General features: G+C 39.6%; 2 protein-coding genes across 11 annotated transcripts in view; one reads left to right on the top strand and one right to left on the bottom strand.

Annotated features, from left to right (window-relative positions):
* Positions 1–3,447, top strand: part of NCF2 (neutrophil cytosolic factor 2) — a 37,670-nt gene extending 34,223 nt beyond the window's left edge. Inside the window, exon 15 of one of the 2 annotated variants that reach the window (XM_023203477.2) lies at positions 1,879–3,447. In XM_023203477.2, the coding sequence (XP_023059245.1) occupies positions 1,879–1,991 (113 nt within the window). In that variant the 3' untranslated portion in view covers positions 1,992–3,447. The remainder of the gene's footprint in view (positions 1–1,878) is intronic. The other variant, XM_023203478.2, reaches the window with a different exon arrangement.
* A 416-nt stretch (positions 3,448–3,863) lies between these two features.
* SMG7 (SMG7 nonsense mediated mRNA decay factor) overlaps positions 3,864–26,832 on the bottom strand; it is an 86,780-nt gene continuing 63,811 nt past the window's right edge. For 3 of the 9 annotated variants that reach the window (XM_023203475.2, XM_023203468.2, XM_023203470.2), the window contains 11 exons: positions 25,706–25,766; positions 16,930–17,049; positions 15,534–15,960; positions 13,562–13,706; positions 12,754–13,136; positions 11,743–12,114; positions 8,774–8,854; positions 8,144–8,303; positions 7,136–7,306; positions 6,867–7,012; positions 5,852–6,249 (listed from right to left, as the gene is read on the bottom strand). In XM_023203475.2, the coding sequence (XP_023059243.1) occupies positions 6,136–6,249; positions 6,867–7,012; positions 7,136–7,306; positions 8,144–8,303; positions 8,774–8,854; positions 11,743–12,114; positions 12,754–13,136; positions 13,562–13,706; positions 15,534–15,960; positions 16,930–17,049; positions 25,706–25,766 (2,180 nt within the window). In that variant the 3' untranslated portion in view covers positions 5,852–6,135. Of the gene's footprint in view, positions 6,250–6,866; positions 7,013–7,135; positions 7,307–8,143; positions 8,304–8,773; positions 8,855–10,822; positions 10,973–11,742; positions 12,115–12,753; positions 13,137–13,561; positions 13,707–15,533; positions 15,961–16,929; positions 17,050–25,705; positions 25,767–26,832 lie in introns of all 9 variants that reach the window. The other 6 variants (XM_023203474.3, XM_023203476.3, XM_031935682.1 and 3 more) reach the window with 5 other exon arrangements.

Below are 26,832 nucleotides of genomic sequence, written 5' to 3'. Positions count from 1 at the left end.
AAAAAAAAAAAAAAAAAAGTTAATGGGGGTAGAGAGAGTATATACAAGTCTGTAGCAATTAATTAAAAATATGAGTAGTATAGGCCGGGCATTATGGCTCATGCTGGTAATCCCAGCACATTGGGAAGTCAAGGTAAGTGGATCACTTGGGGTCAGGAGTTTTGAGACCAGCCTGGCCAACATGGGGAAACCGCATCTCTACTAAAAATAAAAAAATCAGCTGGGCATGGTGGCACGCGCCTGTAGTCCCAGCTCCTCGGGAGGCTGTGGCAGGAGAATCACTTGAACGGGGGAGGTGGATGTTGCAGTGAGTCAAGATTGCACCTTTGCACCCCAGCCTGAGCAAGAGTGAGACTCTATCTCAAAAAAATATATATAAATCTATAATATATATACAATATATATATAATATATATATAATGTAGTAATATAGAAGCAGACTGTTCCAACAAGAGAGAATGGTAACTCAGTGGGAAGAACTGGGTTGAACACCTCCCAGTGCCACTTTCTAGCTGCCTAAATCAACCAACCAGCTCAGTTGTCTGGAGTTTGGGAGAGGGAGCAGGAATAAAATGACAGAATACACTAAAACAACCTTTTGGGCAGATATGGAGAGAAGCCAGTGCACTTCTTACTATGACCTACCTGTACAAGTCTAAGTTGAGGAAGTACCCATATTGTAGTACTTCAATAGAAAACAGAATTTAGCACACAGTCAGGGTAGGACAGAGGGGAGTTCAATTGCATTCAAGTTATGAGATGGTCTCATCTGCAAAGTGTTTCTCAAACTCTAATGTGCATGTGAATCACCTGGGGATCTTCCTAAATGGATTCTGACTCATTGGTTTGGGGTGGGGTCTGGGATTTTTCATTTCTCGTAAGTTTCCAGTCCACAACCTACCCTGTAAGTAGAAAGGATCAAGACAGTGATTTGCAGTTAGAATTACCTGAGGGAACTTTTGAAAAAACTGCTGCCCAGTCACACCACACATTAAAGCAAAATTTCTGGGGGCAGGATCCAGGCACCAGGGCCTTAATGTCTGATCTAGATGTACAAAGACAAACTTAACTGGCTGTGTGGTCAGGTAGGTGGGCTTTGGAGATTATACCTAAGTTGTCTGATTTTTACTGGCAGAATGGCTCTGAACAAACTATTCACCTCTCTGGGTCTTCTTTTCCTTAGCAAAATATGGATACCTACAAGTTATTATGAAGTCTGAATATATTTTTTAAGTACAACGCCTGCACTCTATCAAAAGCTCTGAGTAGGAGCTATTAAAATCTTTATATTTTACAAACATGTACTAACCCATCACTAGCTCCAACTCAGCTGTTTAATGGAGTTCAGTGAAAAGAAGAAAGTTTACTAATGAACTTTCATTTTTAATATATTTAACCAATGGCATGTCCCTTTTCTGTAGTCAAAACAAAGATTCCCAACAAAGCACAGGTAAGGCACAGAGGCTCACCCCTATCACCACAGCACTTTGGGAGGCTGCGTTGGGTGGATCACTTGAGCCCAGCAGTTTGAGACCAGCCTGAGTGACAGTGAGACCCTGTCGAGGCTGGGGGTGGGGGAAGGATGGAAATTCTATTTACAAATTCGTTGTTCAATTTCTTTGACCTTGTCTATCTGGTAACTTTTTGAAAAACGTAATTTATCCTTCTGCATTTTGCTCCTTCATTATTAAGACAGATCAATAAGATGGTTAAACCCAGTGTTCACTCTCAAACCACTTTGCAATACTGTCTTTGCCCTGTTGATCACAATTAGGGGTGGGGAAGGGTGACCAATAAAAAATTCTGTGTGGAAGAGCCAGACAGACTAATCTTCCTACAGTGCTTTTAGAAATCCATGTGTACTTTTCCTTTTAACAGTGAATGAAGAATGGCTGGAAGGGGAGTGCAAAGGGAAGGTGGGCATTTTCCCCAAAGTTTTCGTTGAAGAATGTGCAACTACAGATTTGGAAAGCACTCGGAGAGAAGTCTAGGATGTTTCACAAACTACAAAGCTGAAGAAAATGAAGCCCTATTACCTGTTTCTAAGATTTAGCACCCTTCTACTGTACACTGTACTGGGACATTACAGTTTGGAAGTGTTAACTATTCCCTGTTAAAATTTAACCTACTAGACGATGATGTGAGTACCCAGGATGATTTCCTGGGGTACAGCGGGTGAGGGGATAGGGACAGGTGAATGGAGGAGTTAGGGGAGAGAAGGAGCGGATGGAAGTGTCTGGAAAGGGTACCAGAGGGTCTTCCAGGTGCTGATCCTGTTTCTTGCTCTGAGAGCTGGCTACCCAGCTGCGTTCACACTGTAAACATTCATCAAGCTGTACATTTGATTGGCGTTACTTTTCTGTGTCATACCGCAATAAAAAAAAAAAACTATCTTACAAAAACAAGACACAAAGTCCAGGCCCAAGGACTAAGTACAAATATTCCTGTTTCTGAACCATTACTATAATTGACTCTTAAGGCTTGAAGTAACCTTATTCATGAAGCATATACAAATAAACTTGTTTTCTTTTTTCATTACGTGTTGCTAAACAGAACCTAGACTGAGTTAGGGTCTCATGGAATACAACACTCAATTCCATAGAGAATTAATAGAATTACATACCTTTGTACATTATCAGAGAGGAACATGTGTTAAGAACTCAATACTGAATATATATCACCGACACTTAAGCGATGAAAAACAGTGGAGTTCATGAAGCCAGTTGGTAAGCAGTATCTTGTTAGCTGACACTCGGTAATACAGTTATGCATTGCTTCACAATGGAGACATGATCTGAGAAACATGTGCAAACATCATCTAGAGTGCACTTACACAAAACTAGATGGTATAGCCTACTACACAGATAGGTTACCAGGTATAGCCTACTACGCCTAGGCTACAAACCTGTACAGCATATTACTGTGTTGAATACTGCAGGCAACTATACCACAATGGTAGGTATCAGTGTATTTAAACATACAGAAGGTCTGAAGGTCAGCAAAAATGTATTGTAATCTTACGGGAGGATCATTGTATATGCAGTCCATTGTTGACCAAAATGTTGTTATATGGTAAATGACTGCATATACTATACTAATATACATAACAGAATGCTATGGATTTGGCTAAACCAATTGTCCAATTTTTCAGGACTAACTTGGGTGAAGGATTCTGTAACTGTTAGACCTTAAGGCCTGGCCTTAATTCCTCTCCCTACCCCCTTCTTCTTGTAGCCTATGTGCAGCTTTGCTAACAATTTTTCAAGTGTGTAGGCACTTGTGAAAAGCAGAATAAGGAAGTGAACTGCAGACTGAATCAACACGTGGGTGACATGATGGTCGGTCAGGGTGAGCACACAGACATTACGGTTTGCTACAGCACTGGCTTCCAGCACACAGTTGGAAGACCCAGCAAGCTACCACTAGAAACTTTGGACACAACTCAAAGAAAAGAAACTCCAAAACTAAGAAGAGTAATTAATGTTGCTGCTAATCGGATTCAGTGAATTTTTACAGGCCAAAAGGATAAACTCTCTGAACTGCCTTAGTAACAGCTACAATAGGAATAAAAATGATGGGCTCTTAATTCCTTAACATAAGTCATTCTTTTATTAAATAAAATAATTTTGATAATCGATTTCTTACTACTCATGCCTTTCCATTATAATTAATTATAATTTCCATAATTCATTGGTCTGGAATGCTACTAAAAGCAAAAATAACCCTGAAAAATATTCAAGTTCTGACCATCTATGCCTTTCCCTGGATGACTTGTGAGTAGTTGAAATTCTTGCCTTTTAAGTTGGATTTTCTTCAATAGTTGTATCTTTTAGGATAGAAAAGAAACAATCAATACACAGATCTGGTTGGAGAGAACATGGTTTAATTAAAGGCAAAGCTGATTTTCAGCAGCTGCAGGTCTTGCACAGACAGACAAAAACAAAAAACAAAATCCAGAAAACAAAACAAAAAACCAGGAAAGAAAGTTTACTACACAAAACCAGTTTCTGATAAAGATTCTCCTCCCCCTCCTCATTACTCCACAGTGAGGATGATAAGGCGAGGAATCCCGCCCCAAGAGTCAGAAAACATTCCAAACACCAAATTCTCATGCAGAATGGGGCTTTAGACGGGAGCTGGGTATTACTGGGAGTGAGATGGTAAACCTGGTTAGCTTGTCTAGGGCGCAAGAATCGGTGACAGTTCAAACACTGGAATGTTGCAGCTGCCTGAATGCAGAGCTCAAACACACAAACTGGGTAAAGGTAGTAGGAACAAGGCTTCGGAAGAGGAGAGAAAGATGGACACAGGGAAGGGGTTGAAGAGAAGCACAAAAGGTTTCATATTGCCATTGGGTGGGGGGCTTCACCTTTTCAGACCTTTCAAAAAAACAAAACAAAACCCAAACACCATGTCAAACTAAAAGAGCAATAATGTAAGCATACTGGAGGGGCGGGGTGGGGGGACTCCAACCACTCTCTCTGAAGAGCAATGAGCATTACCTCACCCCTTTTCATTGCTGGGGTTGCCCAGACTCCAGTGACAACTGGGGCTCCTGGATGTGCTTTGCTCTACAGCTGTGTTCCAGCTTAAGTTCCACACTAACCCCATACACTCATACACACAACCCCTCCCCTCTGGGACAGCAGATGGGCATGTGTGTGTGCACAAACACACAGACAAACAAGAGACTTCCCAGAAAATAAACCCTACCACTAGCACAGCAATTGAACATTTAGATTGTTCTCATAATTTCCCCTTAAAATATTACTTTTCCAGGAAATGCCTAACAGAAATGCTGTCCTTCTGTTTCTACGCAAGTACTTTTTCAGTCCTCTTTCCTCCTAATAAATATCAAATAAGAGTTTATTTTCCTTTCTTTCGCCTTTTCCAAAATGGACGACGTTGTGTTTTCTTCTGTGCGTGACGTGCACATGTCCCATGTTGCCTTGAATTTCACTCTGAAAGTGGAGGCTGGGAGACTGCAGCTGGGCAGGGGCCTGGGCCCTCTGTGGGCTATGCAGATACTGCCGCATCCTTCCTCTTCAGACTGTCTTTTGGGCCCCAGCTGCTGGACCCCATGCTGTTGCTTCTTGGGGAGATGTGATGTTGTACACATTAGGAATAAAAACAATTACTAGCATACAGCATTGGGTAAAAAAGGGATGGAGGTGGGGCAGGAGGGTGGGAAGTAGAATGGGGGCACAAAAACCAACCAAACAAAAAATAACCACACTGAAAGCTTCTACCTATTAGAATGTTCCAGGCTGTGAATGGACTAGCCTGCCTTCTGCGAGACTGCTTGCTGTGCGACTGTAAAATGTACAGGAATCAAAAACGTAATTTGAAATCCTACAGCAGTCACCTGCTAGTCCAGTCCAGCACCACCACCCACACTGCATCCTCGATTGGGGCTCGAGCACCTACAGAGTGAAGGGCATTTCCTGCTGGAGTCTCCTGGCCAGAGGAGGGCCTACCAGAGCCTTCTGAGAGACCTTGAACTCTCCCTTAGGGAACATTTCCACTGGCTGAAGAGGTCGGTTCCCCATCCTGTCACCACCAACCTCTCACAGGAGCAGTGAACGGGGCTTTCCTTGCTACACACTGACTAGAAGCACACCTGTGTATGGAAGAATTCAGTGTGATATTTTACTACTGAGAGTAATAATAATAAAAGATGTTTAAGAATAATTTCAACTACATTCTCAGTCAGCAAAGCGATCATTAATGGATTCCTATTTTATTCCCCAAAGAGGGAAAAAGGACTGAGAAGTTCCCATTGGCTTCTCCCATCTGCCTTCCCTTCTCAGCTTTCACTTCCCATGTGGCTGGGGACATGCACGATGGAGAAGGTGAGAGGCGGTGACACCAAGTAACTGAGTGAGATAAACAGCAGTTCCTCTCTCTCTCCCTCCGGAAGGCCCCGGGGGGACGGAGAGTTCCTGATGGATTTTTCTTTTTGTTGCACTGCGAACATTTCGTGCACACTCAGCGGGCTGGTGGAATACTTACACCCTCTTGACAGCAAGAAACAGAAAAGAGGGCTGCCACCTGCAGGGGACTGTGTGGGCCAGTCCTGCAAACCCAACATGCCATGGTTTATGGAGCCTTCATTCCCAAGTTGCCACTCTGGCCTCAGTGTGGAGGGTTCATGGTGCCTTGTCCCCGTTGCTGTTTCTGCTTCTGCTGCATTAACAGCTGCTCCAGAGCGGAAGGTCCAGGATGCATCATGGAACTGGACCAGATAGACTGAAAAACAGTCCAGATCTTGTCAGCAGAGGTCAAATGCCCAGTTGTCTGAAAGGGATTTGTTTTTCAATCCCAGCCAAATATAAAGGCATACATATGGCCCCAAAACCAAACCCCACACCCCACAAAAATCCAGCTATCAGAAAAAGTCATTGTAAGATTCTTAAAGCTAGTTAGTTTCCATTAAGACTGTTTTAAACAAGAAGTGAAATCACATTTTAGGTCAAGTCTTTTTACTGAAACTCGGCTGTATGTGGGCATTTACTATAAAAGTTTTAGGCAAATAAAACATTTCTAAAATTAGATACTCTTATTTTGTCAGAAAAGGCTTAAATCAAACATTCCAAAATGAATCAGAATTTCCTTAACCTTAGAACGAAACTAAAACCTTTGTTTTTGTCCTCCTGAAGATACTGTTTTACCACTAGTGAATTCAGAAATTAAAAATTATCACTCAAGAATCCTGTAAGGCAGACCATGTTTCTAGAACTTTGCTATACATGTGCTATGTATCAGTCAACTGCAAGGGCCTGAGAAGTCTGGCTATTTATGTGAATGAAAGCAGAAACATCTTTGCTGTAATAATCTTGCGGTTCTTGTTCCTGAAATCTACTCACCTTTAGGCTTTCCATGAGGACAGCAGAGGAATCCTCCACGGAGGGGCCATGGCCTGTCCAGGTGGCACTCGGAGTGCTGGCCTGATGCCAACTGCTCTCAGAGGATGACGTCGCTGAGAGATAATCAATGCCAAACCCACCCATGGCTAAGGGATGAAAAGAGATAAGAAAAATTCAAGAAGATGTTCTATCACTACCAATTGCCAGACCCCAGGGAAGGCTAGAGTAAATTCTTTCAGTTTTGCTTGACAATGAAATGTAGATCTCACCTGGCTTATCAGTTTTCCACCGGTCTGCAGTCCTTCTATCCCTGTTATCTGGAGTCCCAATGGGTCCAAAATTGGAGAATGGAACAGAATTATGGTTGTGTGTTGGAGGAGAACTGGGCAGGCTGCTTGGGTTAGAGGAATGAGGAGACTGGCTGGCTGGTGTTGAATGATCTATTAAATAATAGTAACATAGGATATAGTAAATCATTGTTTCATAAACATACAAAGAACTACAGGTTCCTATAGATCTGATCACTAAAATTCTAACAATAACCACAGGGCTTTGAAGGAAAGGGAAACTAAAGGCTCCAAAGAGATCTGCTAGATGCACTAATTTGCCCTGCCACACATATCTAAGGCATATTCTTCGCCTTAAAAAAGCAAAACAAAACAGTAGGCAATTTTTGTCAACTGAATGAATGCACTATTCTGGCACGACTATTTCAGATACATATTTATTGGTCTTACGTATCAGAAAGAATTTGCTAACCTTAAGAATTACTATTTAGTCAGATTCTATTATAAGTTAAAAATCTCAATTTTAAAAAGTGTGGAGCTGGGCACAGTGGTATGCACCTGTAGTCCCAGCTACTTGGGAGGCTGAGATGGAAGGACTGCTTGAGCCCAGGAGTTTGAGTCTAGAATGGGCAACACAGCAAGATGCTGTCTCAAAAAAAAAAAAAAGAAAAAAAGAAAAAAAGAGTGCAATTTTTCTGCAAAAAATGAACACCTACAAATAAAACTAAAAAACAGCTGGGAACCTAAGACAGAACTTCTATTTTCTCCCTTACATCTCTGCTGGCTACTGAGGATGTAAAAAGCTTTGTCAGTAGCATTTAATACATAAACTGGTTTTTTCTATTTCCTTTCAGAAGTTACAAAAACAAAGAAACAAAAAAATAAAAAACCCAACAACTGATATATTTACAATTACAGAATCTCACTATCCCTTAATCAAACTGAGTGTACAGGAAATGCAAGGTCTGTAATTTAAAGAGTAGTTAATACCTGAACTGGCAGGAAGTGATGGAGACCACGGAGTCCCTTCAAAAAGGGAATACAGAGATGTTTCCTGGGGGGCCATTGAGGGATTGAGTTCTGCTTTGGAGCTGGATGTCAGGTTTTTCCCATATACCTCATTGAACATACTATTATTTGGGTATCTTTCCTGAAAGACATGACGGTGAAGTTATAAATTCACTCCAAGGAAAGAGATTTGAGAAAATCCAATGGCTCATTCATGGATGCTGGGTACACCTTAAGCTTTTCTTAGGAAGAGAAATTTTGAAGGCTTTTATTTCTTTCTGTTTCAATTTCCAGTCAAATTAATTTTCCTTTTTGCTTTCTCTCACCCTTAAATTTGCTCTATGTAAATTATCCAGGTTGAAAATGTGAATAATTTGGCTCAACAACAGAGCCCTAAGGGTTTCAATATTAATGAGAAGTTAAAGGGTTTTAACTCATGATGTACAAGTCACTATTATGCCTCAATCAGAGACAATGGGGATAACATCAAATATCTGGAATACACTAATATATGGAAAATAAAGAAAAAACAGACACATTGAAACAGTATGAGAAAGACACTGATCAGCTGACACTAAAAGCACACAGCAGGATTCTTCACTGTTCACCTACCTGATTGAGAGAGAATCCGGTGAGGGACAGGAAAGAGGATGAATGTGACATGAGCTCTGAGGGCTTCTCCAATAAGGATTTCTTCACAGTCCCAGAAAAAAAGGTAATTAAGTTATACCTTCCATTTTCTTAATATTAATCTTACCATACTATGGTATGGAACCAAAGCAAAAGCATGCCTGTATTCGCCCACTGAGTACAATTTGAGGCTCAGAAGGCGTGAATTCAAATCTGTTAATACCAAGACACTGCCTAAGTGCCAGTTGCCACAGGTGAGTAGAATCCTCCTTTTAGATCAAATCTAGTCAGAGATTCTATTCTGGCAGGGACCAGCGACCCTGGTAAACAGCACTCTGAGTGTTTATGAGGCGTGGACCTCAGGAATCCCCCTGTCAACAGTTGCACTTAAAATAATCTCAAAACAAAATGCTGAACTGTTCCAACACTGTTCCTCTCCACCCCACAATTTTTAAAACATTAACATTAGTGACTTTTAAAAAGCCTTTCAAATATTTGACAAATGTCTTTGTTAATACGCTTCTTAAGCAGCTCTATTTGCAGTATATAGTAAAATAGTTGCTAAAAGTCAAGTTTACATTTATTAATGGCCCTAGCAAAGTTATTAGGAGAAACAAAGCTGAATCTCTAATGCTGTCACTGAATAGCTGGCTAACAAAACATTAATAAATACCTATGACAAGAGAAGCACTTTGACATACGTTGTATCACTAATGTTAAATATAGGAAGGGTTATAGTCAAGGATTTTTTATTCTTTTTTAAACACAAAAAAACAAAAAACACACAAAAAAACCCAAAACCCCTGAAGATACTCCCACTTGTTCTACCATCAGCTCCATTTCCAATGAAAGGAACACTAACGAAACAAGAACTAAGGGATTAGGAAACAAGTAGACACAGAAGCACTACTCTCAGTCCTTCAAGCCACTCCAGCATAAAAGCAGCAAGAAAGGCAAACACGTAGAGGCAACAGTATAGCAGCTGGGCTTCCACAATCCCTGTGCACTCAGTCATGGCACTACTACCACTGAAGTCTCCAGGGGGTCTTTTATTGCTCTTATTTCATAACTTGGTATGGGGTCCCTACTGCTACCCCCAGGCAAATTCTTAACGGAACTTCAAGTGCCAGGGATGGCAGCAATGTCATGAAAGCTGTTAAGGTTTTATTTCTCTTGACACTAAAATTAATGTATTTTAATTTTACGAATGTGTGCTTGCCCCGTGTTTATGAGAAAGCAAGAAAGTAAAATTCACTATCTTTTAATGTTTTATTAAGTTGCAATAGAGGGGGAAAAGCCTCATAGCATCCATCTTTCTTTCCATCTTTTATACTCCCCACTCACAGTAAAATATAATATGAACACTGACAAGCACACAGAATGATGTTCTTTGAAATGCATGATGTTCTCAGATTTTATTTTATGTGATTCTAGTTATTTATTTTGATATTTACTCATTTATGACATTCTGACAATGTTTATAAGTAGAATCCTCTTCATTTTCACTCATTCTGTTTATGAATCCAACTTTGAATTTAGATCAGGGCTCCTTCTGCATTTAGTTAACCAAACAAAAAAGAGCCATATACTATTCAATAATGTCAGTTAAAAAAAAAAAATCGAGAACATATTTCCTTTCATATTTTGGCTACATATGAGAAACAAATCTCACTGTTCCTAAGCAAGATTAAATGACACTTAAAATTTCTGGGTCCAGATGGAAGTGTCACCTGCAAAGTGAGTTAATTTGTCCCCATCACACCCTGTGTGTTACCAGCTCTGCAGAATGTTTTCTGGATAACACATAAAACCAAGGTATGTCTCTATGATTTGGGAGAAATATAAAGTCAGAAATGCTTTGTTATATCCTACTACCATCTTAAGGTTGGTTTAGGGAATTAGAAAATATGTTTTACAGTTCTGAAAAGGACAGCCCCAGGAAGACAAGAAATCACCTAATCTGTGTACTACAATATCTCAGAAAGGCAGCTGGGAGTTAGAGCAAGAAGCAGAATTATGTCAAATACATACAAAAAGGCTTCGTCCAGGAAGAGAGGCGAGAGGCCCCAGCAGAGCCGGGTAAAGATCAGGAGGGTTAGAAAAAATCAGCTCTTCCTCTTCCTCCAAGGCAGCCAGACTCTTTAACAGGTCCGGAGGAAGCAGAGGGGAGCTCTTGGGGTCCTAGTGACAGAAAGGATCACAGTGAGATGCAATAAGGGATAACAAAAGCATAAAGGAATAGTAGTATGATTAGGTGGAAGAAGATAACTAAAGTCAAGGGGATAGTGAGAGAGATGGTATTAGGAAAAGAGAAAAAAGGCTCTGAAATGCAAAGGCAAAGCAACACAAGGACAATATTGGAGAAAGTTCAAGACAATAGAAAAACAAAAATACTGACAGAGCAGAACTCAAAAGGTGAACGTGGCTAGTTAAGTAAAACAATGCTATGGAGCAAAATAATTAGCATCTCTTGTGCTAAGAAAGAAAGAAACAGATCTTTTAAAAAGTTACTAACATTCACCTGCTTCTCATGAATAAAAAAGGCAAAGAAAGGGACCTCCACTGTCCAAGATAACTGGTTAACTTTGTTCCTCTCAGAGAGCAATTTATTTAAGTATCAGTAAACCTATTTTTAAACTTAGATGATTTAGCCCAACTGAGAGGAGTGCTTTGTCTCAGAATTCTCTAACATGCTGTTTTAGAGACTTCTGTACCTGGTTTCTTTGCCAGACCATTAGAGTTCTGAATCAGTTACAGAATTCTTCAGCTTCCAAACTAAAACATACTGTGCAACTCTGAGGAGGAAACCAAGAGCTACACCAATACTCGGTGGCATTCTATGGTACTAAAGAATAAGAGTGGCCTCTTTATAAGATCCATTTGAGATATTCAAAAGATAGTCAACCCCAAACCTATCTCCAAAATGCCCGGTGATAGGAAAGAACACACACCTCAAATGGCATCCTGGGTACAGGATCCTGCTCTGGACGGAAGACTCCTGGTGACCGTTTGCCCCTGCGGTCTATATTTGCTTGCTGTGCCATTACAGATCTGTTATCAGCCACGCTGTAGGAAGAATCCCAGTAGAATTCTGGGACCTTGACTTCTGAGGGATTATGGTTATATGGCTCCATGGGAAAAGGCTTCATTTTTTTTTCTAGAGGCTGCTGCTGCATTACAGGAGGTTGCAATGACGGCTCAAACAGTTTTATGGGGTCTTGGGTCTGAAGGTAGTAGGGCTGTTTCACAGGCATAATTTTCCCTAATGGGCCTTGAACCTGAGGGGGATTCCACAGCTGTTTGGAGGCATCTGCCTGTTGATACTAAAAAAGAGATGCCTGTCATCAAGGTGAGGATAAAATGCAATATTACTTATAATGAATGCTAAAGAATCACAGAATGAACTTGAGGTGTTTTCCAACCAACAAAACTCTAGGCAAGGCAGCAGTTTCCTTTACCATTTGGGCTTTTCAATACACAGAGTTTTTTGGGAACAGATTACGGGCACCACACTCATATTGTCTTTTAATTCAACTATTTAAGAGGGTTAATGAATGAATGAATATATTTGCATAAGAGTGTTTGTTTCGCCTTTCTGCTTCAAGTGCTGTGCTTCAAATGATAACATTTAAGATTGGTGTCACATCTGTCTTAGTACCACGGATTCTATTTCCCTAGTAGTTTATGTTCCTATAGAATTATTTGCAGAAAATCCATTTTCAATAAAATAGACACTTTGTAGCAGCCAAGAATGGTAGTTAAGATCTAGTATTATATGCTTTACAAAAGTAAGGAAAACATTTGAACTTTCATAAACAGTAGAGACAATACTTTTGCCTTCTCATAATCACTACAAATCTAAACAAAAAGTATGTCAAAGTTTAATCAGCATTTCTAACATGAATCTTTCAGCATTTCCCTTTATTTCATTCTGCTGGACAGTACACACAACTGTAACTTACCTGCTGGAATCCAGAGTGGTGAGGCGGGCTTTTCCCCAAAGCCGGCACAGCTTTTGTAGGGGACTGTTGTTGCTGAGTTAGAGCTTGAACCTGCAACTGGCTTGTAGACTGTGCTGTTGGCTGAGCTGGTAAAGATGTAAGGGGTTGCTGGGAAGGTGGCTGTGATTGTTGAGGTCCCTGGTTCATTGGCCCTGGTCCAGAGGGCCGTTGCTGGCTGTAAGGAATGTGGGACTGTTTCCCAGCTTGCACCTGGTTTCCTGCTGGAGAGTGAGCTGTAGGCTGAAGAAAGGTTCCTGGGACAGAAACACCAGCTGGGAAGGTGTAACCTGAGCCCATAGAAAATGCCACAGGAGGGGGGATAACATATGTTGGTGGTGGAAACCCTTCAAAACAGAAGAACACAGGTTTAGTTCTAAAGAAACAGCAAAAAATTCATTTTTTTTTTAAAACAGATAAGTAAAGGGAGTCCTCTAACACATCATAAAAGAGATCAGTCATGTTGTCAATCTTTAACTTGATTTGAAGAATTAAAAATAGACTATTGACACTTTTCCTCTATCCACTGAAGTAATCAGTGTTCTGTAAGTAGCTTCTGTGTTCAGTGATAGGATTTCCTTCATAATAACAAACATGCACTTGCATGTACACTATACAGAAACATTTCAAAAATAATTTTGTAAGCATTAGGGAAAATAGAACTTTCTTTGGGTTAGTAACATTACTCCAACAGAATACACATTTCTCAGTGAGTGAACAGAAATTCTTGCACAGAAAAGATTAAGTAGAAGAAATTATAAAACATATTTACCTGGCCTGCTGGGAAGAGGAGGGAAGGCTCCAGGGTGATGAATGGGGATGAACTGGGAGTTACTTGCTTGAGTTGGGGTTTGAGTTACAGGTGTTTTTCTGGCTTCAGACACTGGAGTCTTTCTTAGTTCTGTCTGGGATTTTACCTGTGACCAAGAGAAGCAAAACTATAATAAACTGAAACTCAAATGTGTCAGAAAAAAGACCCTACTCTTAAGAAAGTATTTAAAACCTCATTAGATCAAAAAGGACATGCTGAAGATATTTAAATTCACCTAAGTTAAAAATGGAATATCAAAGCAAATTATTTAATAGCCAATAAAAGATAATTTTACTATCTTAGTTTTACTAATTATTTTGCTTTCCCATGATCACAAAAATCCAAATATGTAAAGGACCTTAGAGTCCATTTGTTTTACAAATGAGATGCCTGATGCTAACAGGCTGAAAAAAACTTGTCTATGACTTTAAGTTGCTTGTTCTGGGGCCCAGTTCTCTATACTCTAATTCATTAAACAGCATACATGAATTATGAACTGATAATGACCGTTAACCCATAGGTGAGTTATTTTGGCCCTCAGTTTAATTTCATCTGGGTAGCCATATGTGTACGGTCAGGCATCCACCTTCCACCCTGCAACTTTACCACCCTTCAGAATAAATAAGGATTATTTTCAGCAGTAAGGAACAGGCCCTGAGATCCTATAGATGGAGCCAGAGAGTAGATGTCATATGCACCGCTCAAAGTTGAGCAAAATCAGGGAAAACTATTAGCATTTATAGAAAACTCAGGACGAGGTACAGAGTGTGGTGATATGTTGACTCTTTCTTTCTTTAATCATTTATGGCTGATTTGAGATGGATGAGAAACCAAAAAAGGAGATTCTATTTTCAGTCGGACCTTATTGGGAGCAGTTAGAGAATGGAGGCAGGGTAAGCAGAAAATGCTGAACTCATTATCCCTAAAACTCTGATCCTTTGGCTTTCTAGTTCATTTTTTTTCCCTTGCCTTTCCCTAGCATCTCTCTCTCTCTCCCCCATGTCTTAATTTCTACCTTGTCTTTTGTTTCTCTCCCTGATATAATCTTAAAATGGAACTATTATTTTCTTATTTTTCTTTCTCAAAAAAAATTAGAGAAATACATCAAAGGTACTATTTATTTGTAAGCAGCCTTCAACGATGTAAACTTTCTCATGCAAACACATACATTTGCTAAAATGTGTTAACAATTCACATGGCCACTTAAGTATTTATTCAAACATTAATAGTCTCAATAAAACCATCACAGAAAAAAGGCCCTTTTCTGTTTATATGAAATCATCTTATCTATTTGGAAAAATATTTTAATAAAAAGAAAGTCACAAGTAACTGAGCATTGCTTATCTTTTCCCAGCATGAAACCTGGGTTCTTCCTTTATAAATTCCCAGGATCCAGGATAAGATTAAAGTGATATTAATATCACTAGCTGGGACAAGTATAACTGTCAAGAAAAAACGCCTCATATTTTTCCAAGAAGAAAATACATATATACGTGTGTATATATATTACGGTGAATCTTAAAAAAAAAAAAAAAAACCCCACATAAGCCTTAATATACTTTTGGTTCTAGTGGATCTACAGAAGACCCCAAATCTCCACTACAGCTTTGACAAATGGTAGTTATTATCTTCCAAATAAAATATAATCCTGTGTGAAACTGACGACTCTGCAACTAATCCTTTCAAACTGCTTAAACTGGAGAGGATTGACAAAAGTGTCAAATCAGGTTGAGATTTTTTTTTTTCACTCACAATTCCCAAGAATTGATAAAATGACCATCTATCACAGCTCTTTATATTACCTTACTATGCATTTAAATAATGCATTTAAACTTCCAGGACAGCCAATTCTCATGGCTTTAGAACAAAATGAAAAATCTTGCCTTTTTTGTGAGCCTTCCTCTACCTGCTTTATAGTTCAAATACAGCTTACCTGCACTGCCACATTCTGCTTTCCTGTTTCCTGTAACTTTTCTAAGGTGCATTTCTTGGTTTCAGTTTTCCTCTTGTTGTTGTCCTTCTTTCCATCATTCTTAGTTACAGTTATTCCTTTGCTATAGTCCCTTCTCACCTCTTTGGGAGGAAAACTTCTTCCTTGGTCTCTGTTCACTTCTCGTGGCTTAATGTTTTCTTTGAAGGTAACCACTGGCTTCTCTCCTGTGTCACAGTTGTTGCTTAAATTTCGGCTTGTAGATAGCACTGATTTTAGCCCTGGGCTCCCATCTGCAGCCAGCGACTCTATCACAGATGTTTCTTGCAGAATGAGGTTCTCTTTGGCTTCACTGGGGTCTTCCAGTATTAATTCTGGGATTTCTGTGATAAACAACAATTTCCCTACCTCATTTTCACACTGAATCAGCCTAAAAAAGCAAAAATAAATCCATATATGAAAAACATTAACTTAAAAAATAACAACTGAATTGTGTGTGGATCCAAGTCAATATATTCCTAGCACTAATAACCACGGAAACAGCCGGATATAACAATGTGGATTCAGGTAACACAAAAAGTAGTTATGTAGAAACTGAGGTTCTCATTATCACACTTAACATCATCACAACGTATCCCTCCCTCTGCTCTTTCAACGTTTGCTAGAACTTACATTTTCTGATCATGCTTCAAGTGCAAGACACTAGTCTAGGGCCCTTGATATGTCTTATAAGGTAGCTATATATAATTCCTATTTTATAGATGTGAAAATTGAAGCTCGGAGGTGGTAAGTTCATTCAAACATGCAAGCATTTAAGTACCTACTGTATGACAGAAACCTGAATACAAAATTGAATATGCAGTTACTGACTTTCGAAAGCTTATAATCTACTGGGGAGATCCCAAGGACACCCACTTGAGAAGCTGCGGAACTAGAAATGGGACTCAAACCAATCGAATGACAAAACCTGTGTTCCTTCCCCTACAATAACGACCACGTCTGCTTTGTACTGAACTGGCCACTGGCACCATCTTAGTCTGTCCTGCCTGAAACTGACTACCATGCCCAGGCCAATACAAATTACCATGACTGTGGAAATACAATTCAGTTATAGATTTACAGACATATTTATAAATTAGAGCAGAAACTCATGATAAACAAAAAAGACAACCAAGTTCTCTATAATACACAATAAGGAGAACAGAGATTCTAAATAAAGATATACTTATTCACTAGGGTTATAATTAGATGTTGTGCTACCAATATGTCAACTTAAGAGTTCACGATCGACAATATTTATACCAAAGTCTAAAATACGTAACTTGTGAGATGTATGTGTGTGTGTGTTTATCTAAAAAGATGGTTAAAAAGGGGCAGACCAGAAGATCCATGGACATACCTTGGCTGATTATCAGCAATCCATTTGCCTATAGCAATCAAGCGCTGCTGTCGTAATCGGCGTTGCTGGCCTTCTTTGTCTCCTGTAATACCCTGGTGACCTTTGGAAAAATCCAAGTTCCTAAAATTGACACAAACAAGTTATGAGAATATTAAATTGCTAAAGATATTTTCCAGGCAACCAAGTTCACCTGATTAACTGTAATGGCTTCAGATTATTTTCCATATAGGTGAGCTACTTGAGGTAATCAACTGCACTTATTAGAATTTATACTCCCAGAGATTTTTACAAACTATGAAATAAAGCAGAAAAGAAAATATACAAATTCATTACATTAATGTAGTATTTTTACTCACATTTCACTTTCTAGTTGGGGAGCTTAAATAAACCACAACTTTGTATTAGAAAAGATTCTTTCATCATTTTAAGAATAAAGTTTATAAACACTTATCTTGCATGCTAAGTAATTTGCTTGAAATGACCACGGCAATGCTAAGAGTCTCTGAGGTACCTATTCCAATAAATAATATTAATCTATCCACTTTACAGCAGGCCCTTCTAAATCAGAAAAATGTATAAATATCATAAAGCATATAGAGTAACTCACTGATATCAGAAGGGTAAACCAACCTGAGAAAATAAAGCTTTTTCAGATTTCTCATTAAACTTTTTTTTTTAAAGAAGATTTAAGAATTGCCAGGCACAAGGCTAGACACAAAGATAAATAAGAGTCCCTACCTTTGGGAATAAATAATTATGATTCAATCTGATAAGCATCATAATAAGAACTATGCAAAGAGTAAGTGAATACAGTAAAAGGAGGATGAGTTCCTTCTGAGAAGCTCTGAAAGGTTTCCTAGAATGATAGCTGAGCTGGACCTTGACAGGTATGGCTAAGTGCTTACCAGGCTGGTGATGGAAGGGCAGTAGAGGAGAAGGAAATGTTCTAAGCACAACGTGAACAAAGGTGTGGAGGAATAAAAACAGGGAGCTTATTCAAGTATAGCACATAGTGTACAGAGTTTATAAATATTGGGGGAAGTGGCAGAAAATAAGGCTGAACAACTAAGAGCTGGATAGTGCTGGAACTTGAGTAAGCTAAAAGAGACAGTGGAGCAATCGGGAATGGGTAAATAAAAATATCAGTCAGAGTGTGGGGTGGGGGCACGCCCAAGATGGCCGAATAGGAAGAACTCCAGCCTCCAGCTCCCAGTGTGAGCGACACAGAAGACGGGTGATTTCTGCATTTTCAACTGAGGTACCGGGTTCATCTAACTGCAGCATGTTGGAGAGTTGGCACTGGTCCGCGGGTGCAGCCCGACCAGCGAGAGCTGAAGCAGGGTGAGGCATCGCCTCACCTGGGAAGCACAAGGGGGAAGGGAATTCCTTTTCCTAGCCAAAGGAAAGTGAGACACACAACACCTGGAAAATCGGGTAATTCCCACCCTAATACTGCGCTTTACCAAGGGTCTTAGCAAACGGCACACCAGAGATTATATCCCACACCTGGCCCGGAGGGTCCCATGCCCATGGAGCATCCCTCATTGCTAGCACAGCAGTCTGAGGTCTAACTGCAAGGCGGCAGTGAGGCTGGGGTAGGGGTGCCCGCCATTGCTGGGGCTTAAGTAGGTAAACAAAGGCGCCTGGAAGCTCAAATTGGGTGGAGCCCACCACAGCTCAAGGAAGCCGACTTACCTCTGTAGACTCCTCCTCTGGGGACAGGTCATAGCTAAACAAAAAGCAGCAGAAACCTCGGCAGAGGTAAACGCCCCTGTCTGACAGCTTTCAAGAGAGCAGTGGATCTCCCAGCACCGAGGCTGAGATCTGAGAACGGACAGACTGCCTGATCAAGTGGGTCCCTGACCCCTGAGTAGCCTAAGTGGGAGACATCCTCAACTAGGTGCAGATCGACACCTCATACCTCACACAGCTGGGTACACCCCTGAGATGAAGCTTCCAGAACAAGAATCAGACAACAACACTTGCTGTTCAGCAATATTCTATCTTCTGCAGCCTCCGCTGCTGATATTCAGGCAAACAGGGTCTGGACTGGACCTCAAGCAAACTCCAACAGACCTACAGCTGAGGGTCCTGACTGTTGGAAGGAAAACTAACAAACAGAAAGGACACCCACACCAAAACCCCATCAGTACGTCACCATCATCAAAGACCAAAGGCAGATAAAACCACAAAGATGGGGAAAAAGCAGTGCAGAAAAGCTGGAAATTCAAAAAATCAGAGCGCATCTCCCCCTCCAAAGGAACACAGCTCATCACCAGCAACAGAACAAAGCTGGACGGAGAATGACTTTGACGAGTTGAGAGAAGAAGACTTCCGTCAATCAAACTTCTCAGAGCTAAAGGAGGAACTATGTAACCAGCGCAAAGAAACTAAAAACCTTGAAAAAAGAATGGATGAGTGGATAACTAGAATAATCAATGCAGAGAAGACCTTAAAAGAACTGATACAGATGAAAACCATAACACGAGAGCTACGTGACAAATGCACAAGCTTCACTAACCAATTCGATCAACTGGAAGAAAGAGTATCAGCGACTGAAGGTCAAAGGAATGAAATGAAGTGAGAAGAGAAGTGTAGAGAAAAAAGAGTAAAAAGAAATGAACAAAGCCTGCAAGAAGTATGGGATTATGTGAAAAGACCAAATCTATGTCTGATTGGTGTGCCTGAAAGTGACAGGGAAAATGGAACCAAGTTGGAAAACACTCTGCAGGATATCATCCAGGAGAACATCCCCAACCTAGTAAGGCAGGCCAACATTCAAATTCAGGAAACACAGAGAACACTACAAAGATACTCCTCGAGAAGAGCAACTCCAAGACACATAACTGTCAGATTCACCAAAGTTGAAATGAAGGAAAAACTGTTAAGGGCAGCCAGAGAGAAAGGTCGGGTTACCCACAAAAGGAAGCCCATCAGATTAACAGCAGATCTCTCGCTAGAAACTGTCCAAGCCAGAAAAGAGTGGGGGCCAATATTCAACATTCTTAAAGAAAAGAATTTTCAACCCAGAATTTCATATCCAGCCAAACTAAGTTTCATAAGTGAAGGAGAAATAAAATCCTTTACAGACAAGCAAATGCTTAGAGATTTTGTCACCACAAGGCCTGCCTTACAAGAGATCCTGAAGGAAGCACTAAACATGGAAAGGAACAACAGGTACCAGCCATTGCAAAAACATGTCAAAATGTAAAGTCCATCAATGCTAGGAAGAAACTGCATCAACTAGTGACCAAAATAACCAGCCAATATCATAATGACAGGATCAAGTTCACACATAACAATATTAACCTTAAATGTAAATGGACTAAATGCTCCAATTAAAAGACACGGACTGGCAAATTGGATAAAGAGTCAAGACCCATCAGTTTGCTGTATTCAGAAGACCCGTCTCACATGCAGAGACACATATAGGCTCAAAATAAAGGGATGGAGGAAGATCTACCAAGCAAATGGAAAAGAAAAAAAGCAGGGGTTGCAATCCTAGTCTCTGATAAAACAGACTTTAAACCATCAAAGATCAAAAGAGACAAAGAAGGCCACTACATACTGGTAAAGGGATCAATTCATCAGGAAGAGCTAACTATCCTAAATATATATGCACCCAATACAGGAGCACCCAGATTCATAAAGCAAGTCCTTAGAGACTTACAAAGAGACTTAAGACTCCCATATAATCATAATGGGAGACTTCAACACCCCACTGTCAACATTAGACAGATCAACGAGACAGAAAGTTAACAAGGATATATAGGAATTGAACTCAACTCTGCACCAAGCGGACCTAAGAGGTATCTACAGAACTCTCCGCCCCAAATCAACAGAATATACATTCTTCTCAGCACCACATCGCACTTATTCCAACACTGATCACATAGTTGGAAGTAAAGTACTCCTCAGCAAATGTAAAAGAACAGAAATTGTAACAAACTGTCTCTCAGACCACAGTGCAATCAAACTAGAACTCAGGACTAAGAAGCTCAATCAAAATCGCTCAACTACATGGAAACTGAACAACCTGCTCCTGAATGACTACTGGGTACATAACGAAATGAAGGCAGAAATAAAGATGTTCTTTGAAACCAATGAGAACAAAGATACAACATACCAGAATCTCTGGGACACATTTAAAGCAGTGTGTAGAGGGAAATTTATAGCACTAAATGCCCACAAGAGAAAGCAGGAAAGATCTAAAATTGACACCCTAACATCACAATTAAAAGAACTAGAGAAGCAAGAGCAAACACATTCAAAAGCTAGCAGAAGGCAAGAAATAACTAAGATCAGAGCAGAAATGAAGGAGATAGAGACACAAAAAACCCTCCAAAAAATCCATGAATCCAGGAGCTGGTTTTTTGAAAAGATCAACAAAATTGATAGACTGCTAGCAAGACTAATAAAGAAGAAAAGAGAGAAGAATCAAATAGATACAATAAAAAATGATAAAGGGGATATCACCACCGACCCCACAGAAATACAAACTACCATCAGAAAATACTATAAACACCTCTACGCAAATAAACTAGAAAACCTAGAAGAAATGGATAATTTCCTTACACTCTCCCAAGACTAAACCAGCAAGAAGTTGAATCCCTGAATAGACCAACAGCAGGCTCTGAAATTGAGGCAATAATTAATAGCCTAACAACCAAAAAAAGTCCAGGACCAGATGAATTCACAGCCGAATTCTACCAGAGGTATGAGGAGGAGCTGGTACCATTCCTTCTAAAACTATTTCAATCAACAGAAAAAGAGGGAATCCTCCCTAACTCATTTTACGAGGCCAACATCATCCTGATACCAAAGCCTGACAGAGATAAAGAGAATTTTAGACCAATATCCCTGATGAACATCGATGCAAAATTCCTCAATAAAATACTGGCAAATCGAATCCAGCAGCACATCAAAAAGCTTATGCACCATGATCAAGTGGGCTTCATCCCTGGGATGCAAGGCTGGTTCAACATATGCAAATCAATAAACGTAATCCAGCATATAAACAGAACCAAAGACAAAAACCACATGATTATCTCAATAGATGCAGAAAAGGCCTGTGACAAAATTCAACAGCCCTTCACGCTAAATACTCTCAATAAATTCGGTATTGATGGAACATATCTCAAAATAATAAGAGTTATTTGTGACAAACCCACAGCCAATATCATACTAAATGGGCAAAAACTGAAAGCATTCCCTTTGAAAACTGGCACAAGACAAGGATGCCCTCTCTCACCACTCCTATTCAACATAGTGTTGGAAGTTCTGGCCAGGGCAATCAGGCAAGAGAAAGAAATAAAAAGTATTCAGTTAGGAAAAGAAGAAGTCAAATTGTCTCTGTTTGCAGATGACATGATTGTATATTTAGAAAACCCCATCAACTCAGCCTAACATCTTCTTAAGCTGATAAGCAACTTTAGCAAAGTCTCAGGATACAAAATCCATGTGCAAAAATCACAAGCATTCTTATACATCAGTAACAGACAAACAGAGAGCCAAATCATGAATGAACTCCCATTCACAATAGCTTCAAAGAGAATAAAATACCTAGGAATCCAACTTACAAGGGATGTAAAGGACCTCTTCAAGGAGAATTACAAACCACTGCTCAGTGAAATAAAAGTTTTTAGGACACAAACAAATGGAAGAACATACCATGCTCATGGATAGGAAGAATCAATATTGTGAAAATGGCCATACTGCCCAAGGTAATTTATAGATTCAATGCCATCCTCATTAAGCTACCAATGACTTTTTTCACAGAACTGGAAAAAACTGCTTTAAAGTTCATATGGAACCAAAAAAGACCCCGCACTGCCAAGAAAATCCTAAGCCAAAAGAACAAAGTTGGAGGCATCACACTACCTGACTTCAAATTATGCTACAAGGCTACAGTAACCAAAACAGAGATATAGACCAAAGGAACAGAACAGAACCCTCAGAAATAATACCACACATCTACAGCCATCTGATCTTTGACAAACCTGACAAAAACAAGAAATGGGGAAAGGATTCCCTATTTAATAAATGGTGCTGGGAAAATTGGCTAGCCATAAGTAGAAAGCTGAAACTGGATCCTTTCCTTACTCCTTATACGAAAATTAATTCAAGATGGATTAGAGACTTAAATGTTAGACCTAAAACCATAAAAACCCTAGAAGAAAACCTAGGTGATACCATTCAGGACACAGGCATGGGCAAGGACTTCATGTCTAAAACACCAAAAGCAATGGCAACAAAAGTCAAAATTGACCAATGGGATCTAATTAAACTAAAGGGCTTCTGCACAGCAAACGAAACTACCATCAGAGTGAACAGGTAACCTACAGAATGGGAGAAAATTTTTGCAATCTACTCATCTGACAAAGGGCTAATATCTAGAACTGAATCAAATTTACAAGAAGAAAACAACCCCATGAAAAAGCGGGTAAAGGATATGAACAGACACTTCTCAAAAGAAGACATTCATACAGCCAACATTCAACAGACACATGAAAAAATGCTCATCATCACTCGTCACCAGAGAAATGCAAATCAAAACCACAATGAGATACCATTTCACACCAGTTAGAATGGCAATCATTAAAAAATCAGGAAACAACAGTGCTGGAGAGGATGTGGAGAAATAGGAACACTTTTACACTGTTGGTGGGACTGTAAACTAGTTCAACCATTGTGGAAAACAGTGTGGCGATTCCTCAAGGATCTACAACTAGAAATACCATTTGACCCAGCCATCCCATTACTGGGGATATACCCAAAGGATTATAAGTCACGCTGCTCTAAAGACACATGCGGCACTATTCACAATAGCAAAGACTTGGAATCAACCCAAATGTCCATCAGTGACAGACTGGATTAAGAAAATGTGGCACATATACACCATGGAATACTATGCAGCCAGCCACAAAAAAGGATGAGTTTGCGTCCTTTGTAGGGACATGGATGCAGCTGGAAACCATCATTCTCAGCAAATTATCGCAAGAACAGAACACCAAATACTGCATGTTCTCACTCATAGGTGGGAATTGAACAATGAGATCACTTGGACACAGGAAGGGGATCATCACACACCAGGGCCTATTGTGGGGAGGGGCGAGGGGGGGAAGGATAGCATTAGGAGATATACCTAATGTAAATGACGAGTTAATGGGTGCAGCACACTAACATGGCACATGTATACATATGTAACAAACCTGCACGTTGTGCACATGTACCCTAGAACTTAAAGTATAATAAAAAATAAAAAATAAAAAAAATATTAGTCATGCGACATTACTATTTCCATACTTAAAAGCTGTAATTGTAGAGGCAGTGTAGAAACAGACTATAGGAGGAGAAGAACTATACTAGGGAGGTTTTTATACTTCAGGTAAACTGGTGATAAAAGCCTGAACTGTGTATGGGGAAATAAGTGGAAAGAGTTGAACCTAGCAAGCATTTCAGACACAGAATTATAAAGGCTTGGTGAGAAAGACAAATGGAAACAAGGATTTTTCAGAGTTTTAGCTTGGTCATATAGATGGGTAATGCCACAGGCACAGACTGAAAATACAAAAAGAAGATTGCTTTTTGGCTGACCAAATTGGAAAATATAAGCTCAATTTTTGGTCATGTTAAAGTTTAAAATGCATAAGGGAGGTTAGATTGTTAGAATATGCATCCAAACTTCAAGAGAAGTCAGAGCTGAAAATTTGGGACATACCATTCAAGAGACACAGGGATGGATTTGATCAACAGGGTGAATGTAGAAAGTGGGAAGGAAAGGGTAAGAAAATAATCCTGGAAAACAACAACATTCAGAGACATGTAGTTGAAAAGAAATAGTGAAAAAGACTGAGTGCTAAGGGTGGGAAAAATAGTTATCAGAGAGCTAAGGAAAAAGTTCTCATGAAGGAAGGAAATCAACGGACTCAATGCTGAAGAAAATTTAATAGGATAAAGATTATAGTCACTGGATTTTGGTATCTAGAAGGCATTGATAGTTTAAACCGCAGTAGGCTGAAAATGATTGGGAGTTGAAATGGCATCAGTCAGGTTGGCCCACACTACTCTTTTTCTTCTTTTTTGAGATGGAGTCTCGCTCTGTCACCCAGGCTGGAGTGCAGTGGTGTAATCTCAGCTCACTGTGACCTCTGCGTCCCAGGTTCAAGCGATTCTCCTGCCTCAGCCTCCTGGGTAGCTGGGACTATAGGTGCCTGCTACCATGCCCGGCTAATTTTTTTTGTATTTTTAGTAGAGACGGGGTTTCACCAGGTTAGCCAGAATGGTCTCCATCTCCTGACCTCATGATACACCTGCCTCCACCTCCCAAAGTGCACACTACTCTTTTTAAGAAGTTTGATGATGAAAAGATAAGACAACGTAGAAAATAGGCAGATGTAAATTCATTTTATCTTTTTAAAAGAATGGGGCACACTTAAATGTTACTAGGCTAAAGGGAATTAGTTGTTAAAGAAAGACAAGACACTGGAAATACAATGCGGAGAGGATAACAGATGGGGCAAGGTTCTTAGGGAGGTGAGAAGGAATGGGATCAAGGGCACAGGTGGAAAGGTTACATTTTAATTTTTATTACACAGGAATTGAAAGCGTGACATACACAAATCCAATTCACAATAAACTTTCACTATTAGTTGCTGTTACAAAAATAACATACAGCTGGGAAGATCAAAGGTTCCTCTACATCCAAGCCCAATTCCCTGTTAATTTTAATACTGCAATTACTGGCAATGATAAAGGTACTTCAGCTATCACCTACCTGAAAGAAGGTCTCAATGCCAAGAATCCTTGTAATTCAAACTCCTCTGGAAGTGGTGTCGCTAAAGGGTCAAAATCAAAATTTGCAAACATTTGAATTAAAATGTTGTTTGGTAGAATACTGTTCACTAAAATTTTTTAAAAAATTAACATGCAGAAATTATAATGCTTATAGTTCTCTGCTCTTCTTTATAGTAATCCTGATGAAAATAACTCACCTGTCAAAACTCTGCATGTTATCTTTGGGACACAGACATTCCCCTAATACTCACTTAATACTCAATGCTAAGGAGAATGGCTTTTTAAAAAATCAGCAGTCTTAAAAATTCATAGTTTTGGATCCAGCAATCCCAATGTTTAGATTACCTGTCTCTTTTTACTGAAAGTACTGAATAACACTGACATCATCTGAGAGCTTGCAAGAAATGCAGAATCTTGGGCACTAATTCAAAACTACTGAATCATAAACTGTACTTTAAAAAGATTCAGGTGATTTATGTGCAAATTAATGCCTGAAGAGCACGGATTTAATAGAAAAAAAAAGTCAGAAAGAAGCCAAGCCAGAGGTTGTTCAGTGCAGCATTATTTACAATGGGGAGAATTGTAAAGCAACGGAAAGCACGTAAACAGATTATAGCACTTCCATAGGATGGAATATTATGAAGCCAGTAAAAGTCATGTTTTCGAAATGCTAATGACACAATAAAATGCTAACAATATAATACTAAATTTCAAAATCAGGCACAAAATTTTATTTGATATGAATCATTTCCTGTGTGTGTGTGTGTGTGTGTGTACATGTAAGAAAAAGGCCCAAAGAAGATACACTATTGTGACTAGTAAAAGGTATCTCTGTATGGGAGATGTGTGTTCTATTTGTACTAAATTTTCTATGATGAGTAAGTATTACTTTGACAGAGCAATGTTCACATTAATTGCTTTTTTTTTAATAGTAAGAATGAGGAGGAAGGAAAGACAGAAAGAATCTGAAGGTATTACACTCTCTGAACTCCTATTTGAATGATGCTAAATGAGATTAAGATGCCAGAAGAACTGGGAGAACATTATCTACTTCCACCCACTTACTGTAGAGTTCACAGTCACTTCTGAGATACTGAATTTAAAATC

Source organism: Piliocolobus tephrosceles, chromosome 1 (assembly GCF_002776525.5).
Source record: "Piliocolobus tephrosceles isolate RC106 chromosome 1, ASM277652v3, whole genome shotgun sequence".
NCBI classification, from domain to species: Eukaryota; Metazoa; Chordata; class Mammalia; order Primates; family Cercopithecidae; genus Piliocolobus; species Piliocolobus tephrosceles.
This window is presented reverse-complemented; position numbering and strand designations above follow the sequence as displayed.